Raw genomic sequence first — 4,746 nt, forward strand, 5'->3', positions numbered from 1 at the left:
ATGTATGGTGGCTTTAATAATCTTTTGTGCAACTGTTATTACTGGGTTTTGTTGTTTAGACCTTGATCCCAGAGCAATAGCATGTGCAAATTGAAAATTAACCCAAAAGACTTCCTTACATGAATATTACAAACTGAAACTTAAATCTATTTCTCTTTGATCATTTTCTTTTATTTGTATGATAATAGATTTAGTATCCAGGTTAGTAGCCCATCCAATGCTGGGGGTTATAGGCATCCCTAAACCTGAAAAAATGGTTGAAATAAACTCAGGGACATTTTTTTTTTTTTTTTTTTTTTTACTTTGCTGTAAGTAATTCTGTGTGGTTTATTTCAATTTATTTACTTTTTTCTCCAGAATTACTGTAAAGATTTTCTGTTTCACTCATTATAGCACAGTGTTTTTCACATTTGAATAGACTGCATCAACATGAATTCTTTATAAGGACCTTAAAAACAAACTTTGCCAAGTCCCAGAATACAGAAGTGAATTCACATCCCAATACTCAGCTGCCTCATGAATAAAGGAGAGCCTGTGTCTGACACTTTGAAGCTGTAGCTGTTAAACCATACAGAATATTTACCTCAATAAATCATTATAAGAAACTAAGGTACAATTATACCCACAGAGAAAAAGAATTCAAAACACTGATTTATGTGTTTCAGTGCCTATTCCCTTTTCACTATGTTTTGAATTTTATGCGTGTTTGTCATCTTTGGCTGCTCCTGTGTATCTTTAAACTAATGGGTTCTGATTTTTTTTTAACATTCCTCATTAAGTTTGTTATTTTTCTTACACACACAGGCATGATTTGCATAGTGTACAATGTTTTGCATTTAAAATTAACTATATCTCATTTCTTAGGGCAGAAGAAAAAATGGAAAAAGTGACTTATTTTAAATAAAACACTGACTTGTGCAATTTGTGACCATTTAAATTGAAATCCCAAATTAAGGATTTCATTTAGCATTTATTTTGCAGTACTAAGAGAGAGTAAGGAACTGGAATATAAACAGGAAGTAGATAGATCACTACCTTTAAGAACCGTCTTCTATTGAACTATTTCGTTTATTTAAAGTGGTAACAGTATTATGGAAAGATACATTTGTTCACCAATCTGTATTTTTTGTCGTTATGAAAGTAAAAAAATCCAAAAGCAAAATAAATCAGTAATGTGAAGAAAGGATAGTGAATTGACAGAGTCGATGCACAGATAGGAGGATTTTTGCCTAAAATAATTAATTATGGTCATCCAGATGTAGTAGGAAAAAATGGTTTTGTAATGGTATGTTATAAATTGAAAGAATAGAAAAGGTATTTTAAAACAGTTAAATAATTTATCAAAAGAGTAAAACATTGTTTCATTGGTTTAACTTATAACAATTTAATCTTTATAATTTTAGAAAATCAAAGTGCATACTATCTCTGAGCTCTGTCTATAGACATCAGGGGCTGAATTTAGTTGATTCAAGTTATGTGATTAGTTTGAATCACAGAGTTGTACTTTTTTTTTATTGCTATATTTACTTTATTGCTCTAGTCTGGAACCAAATCCACAATATCTTCAAGGTATGCCTGTATAGCCACATAAACCATTCTATTTTATTTATTTATTTAAAAAAATTTTTTTTTTTTTTTTTTTTTTACTTTTATTTGCATTTATTTTTTGCGGCCATTTATTCCCGGGCCATAAGTTTTTGTTTCTTCAGTTTCTTCTGGGATATCTTTTTCTTCTGTGCAACCTCCTCTTCTGGTTTAGGAACAATCTGTTCTTTTTCAGTAAGGATCATCTCAATGTGACAGGGAGAGCTCATGTAGGGGTTGATCCGACCGTGAGCTCTGTAAGTCCTGCGCCGCATCTTGGGGGCTTTGTTCACTTGGATGTGCTCAATGACCAGAGAATCTACATCTAAGCCCTTAAGTTCAGCATTACTCTCTGCATTTTTGAGCATGTGTAGTAAAAATTCAGCACTCTTTTTGGGCCACCGACCCTGTGTCCAGCCCCACTGTTTGGCCTGTGCACACCTACCAACTCCACCGTTGTAACGACGGAATGGCACACATTGCTTCTTTAAAGTGACATCCTTCAGATACTTGGTGGCTTTTCGGATATGCATACCCTTTATGGCCTGGGCAGTTTCACGAGTGTTCTTAAAGTGAACACGAAGATTTGAACCTCTTGATTTGCATGCTAAAAAATACCGGAAAAAAATTTTTTTGGGTTAATCTTGGTCTCTGGGTGCCTCATACTCCAAAATAAGAAATGTTGCCTGCTCACTTACATTTTGTGGGGTTTTCTGGGTCGAGTGAATAGCGCACCATTTTTAGGGGTCACCTCAGGCCGCTTACCGGAAAAAAAGCTAAAAAAATTTTTTTTAACTTATTTATCTGTTTTTTTACTTTACAATATTGTATTGGTTTTGCCATAATAAAGTAATGTTATATGTTACCCCCTTTTTCATGTGAAACTGAGGATGTTATTTGGATTAGAGCCAGAGTTCTCTTATTTTACCTTTTCAAATAGAAGGAATATAAGTATACATATAGATTGTAGGTTATCTGAGATTCTGAGTCTTCTCCCATTCTCTAGTATTATGTGTACGTGTGTGTGTGCACTCGGTTGTGTCCGACTCTTTGCAACCCTGTGGACTGTAGCCCACCAGGCTGTCGTCCCTCGTTTCAAGATCTTTTATTTTTAGAGAAGACTTTAACAGAAGGCAGAGTTCAACACAAAGATATTAATAATGAGATTTAGACATCTTATTAGAAAGTTTGACTTTTTTTTCTAAAATGTAATTTTTTTTTAAATCACTCTATTAGGCAACTGTCTGCTTCTTTATGAATAGGAACAGAAGGAATGGAAAGCTAGGTGATTTCTAGTTTTTTTCAGTTTGCTTCGTGCCAAATAGATTTTCTTCTGTTAAATGATGTTTAAACAGTGTCTGAGAGAGTATTTAGGTACTCTTGGTGGAACGGTCTTTAAATTTCCTTTACTTTTCCCCAAGTTCCCTATAATTTTGCGCACAAGAAGAGTTGAGTCCTGAACTATGTCTCATAATGAACGACTTTAAATTTGGGAGAATTCATCTAAATTTATTGACCTCTGAACTGCCAACATTGGTATTTTGTAGGAAACTCAAGTTAAATAAAATGTTCTACCCTTTTTTTAACTTCTTACCTGCATAATTAGAGCACTTCACTAGGCTTTATTCATCCAATGAGTTATTTATTGACTGCTTACTGTGTAGTAGTCAATTTCCTCACTTAACACAAGTACTCTGCAGAGTTGTTGGGGTGGTGTACGTAAGCTATCTACCAAAGTGCCTAATACAAAGATGTTTAATACATGGTTACTTTTTTTTTTTTTTTAAGGTTTGCCTTTGTTTGCTTAGCTTTTGTCATTCTACTACCCATGTTTTATTCATTACAGTATTTTGCAAATAATAGGTTTTCATATATTAATACTTCTAGGAAGGAAACTCATTGTAATTCTTGAAACAAAATGATGAAGTGGAGGAGATCATTTTAGCTGAATTGAGTACAACATTTGGTTTTAGGCTTCTTGGCAATTTAGAGTAATTGAAAATTATAATATTGTTATCTAATAAAAAGGAAATATACCTATTCCTCAAATGATACAACTGTTTCTCTAGCATTCAATTACAAGAAGACTTTATTGCATTGATTTTTATGTAATGGATTCTGAGTAAAATTGATGGCTCCTTCAGTAGCAAATTAGACTTACTGGTTTGACATGGAAACTGTTTAAAGGTGAGAGGTTGAAGTGGAAGTTTTGTAATTGGCAAGAGAAGTTAATTCAGTGAGCTTTATTCATTCATTCAACAAGTGTTCATTTGAGTACCTGCTGATACTCAATGTACTCAATGAGAGAAAAATAGAATGTACTCAATGAGAGAAAAAGAGAAAGATTATAGTTGTATGACAGCTATTTGCAAGGTGAATCACAGAGTGATACATTTGAGAGAAATAAAAATTCCTCTGTGTTGTAATTCACAAGATGCTCCATGGGTAAAATTTTAAAATGTAAGCTATCAGATATGAGCATGTTGTAAAAAAGATGAAATAAACAAGTAAGCACAAATACATTTTTTAAAGTAAGTTTGCTTTTGGTGGGAGAAGTAAAAGCCAAAGATGTATCATGTTTATGTTATAGCAGTCAAGCTTTCCATTAGCATTCCCCTCTACTTTCCAGCTTATATTTGTAGTTTATATTATTATGAAACACTTTGAGAGACTCAAAAGTGAAAAAGGCCTTTGTAATTTAAATAAGTCTTTGTAATTAAAAATTCCTCTGAGTTGGAACCTGGCACAGAGGTCCCTTTCTCTTGAATAGAAAATATTCATCAGTTTTTAATCAAACAAAATGTAAAAGAATGTTTCTGGCAGTTGTAAAATAATTAAATGATTCATTACCAGGTGTTTAGAGAATCTTACAATGACCAGTTTACAAGTGTAATTTAATCATTTAACATTAGCATATGAAACATTTTGTGATGTCCTTATTGTCATTAATCTATATTGTGAACTATATATTTTCTATGTATATTACATTGATCAGTGTGATTTGATCATGTAGTAACACATATTCTATGGACACACTCTGTAACTTATTAAAATATAAGCAAATAAGGTATATTTTTAATATTGCAGGAAAGTGAATTCAAGTTTCATGTCATTTGTGAGCTTATAATAATTGTTTTATTAATTATTTATTTATTTGCTAAA

At 32.4% G+C, this 4,746-nt stretch overlaps 1 protein-coding gene across 1 annotated transcript; it reads right to left on the reverse strand.

Annotated features, from left to right (window-relative positions):
* Nucleotides 1–1,623: 1,623 nt before the first annotated feature.
* On the reverse strand, nt 1,624–2,361 carry LOC145525633 (large ribosomal subunit protein uL22). The gene is made up of 2 exons (XM_081539108.1): nt 2,283–2,361; nt 1,624–2,191 (listed from the first exon to the last, which is right to left on the reverse strand). The coding sequence occupies exons 1-2, from the start codon at nt 2,320–2,322 to the stop codon at nt 1,677–1,679; spliced, it is 555 nt and encodes a 184-aa protein (XP_081395234.1). The 5' UTR covers nt 2,323–2,361; the 3' UTR covers nt 1,624–1,676.
* Nucleotides 2,362–4,746: the final 2,385 nt, after the last annotated feature.

Source organism: Giraffa tippelskirchi, chromosome 11, assembly GCF_054371585.1.
Source record: "Giraffa tippelskirchi isolate mGirTip1 chromosome 11, T2T-mGirTip1v1.2.pri, whole genome shotgun sequence".
NCBI classification, from domain to species: Eukaryota; Metazoa; Chordata; class Mammalia; order Artiodactyla; family Giraffidae; genus Giraffa; species Giraffa tippelskirchi.

Bases quoted from the DNA above. Each gene is read 5' to 3' on its own strand.
- LOC145525633 (XM_081539108.1), bottom strand. From the start codon at position 2,322: ATGGTGCGCTATTCACTCGACCCAGAAAACCCCACAAAAT. The intron at 2,192-2,282 runs GTAAGTGAGCAG...GGTATTTTTTAG, and splicing joins CCCAGAAAACCCCACAAAAT to CATGCAAATCAAGAGGTTCA.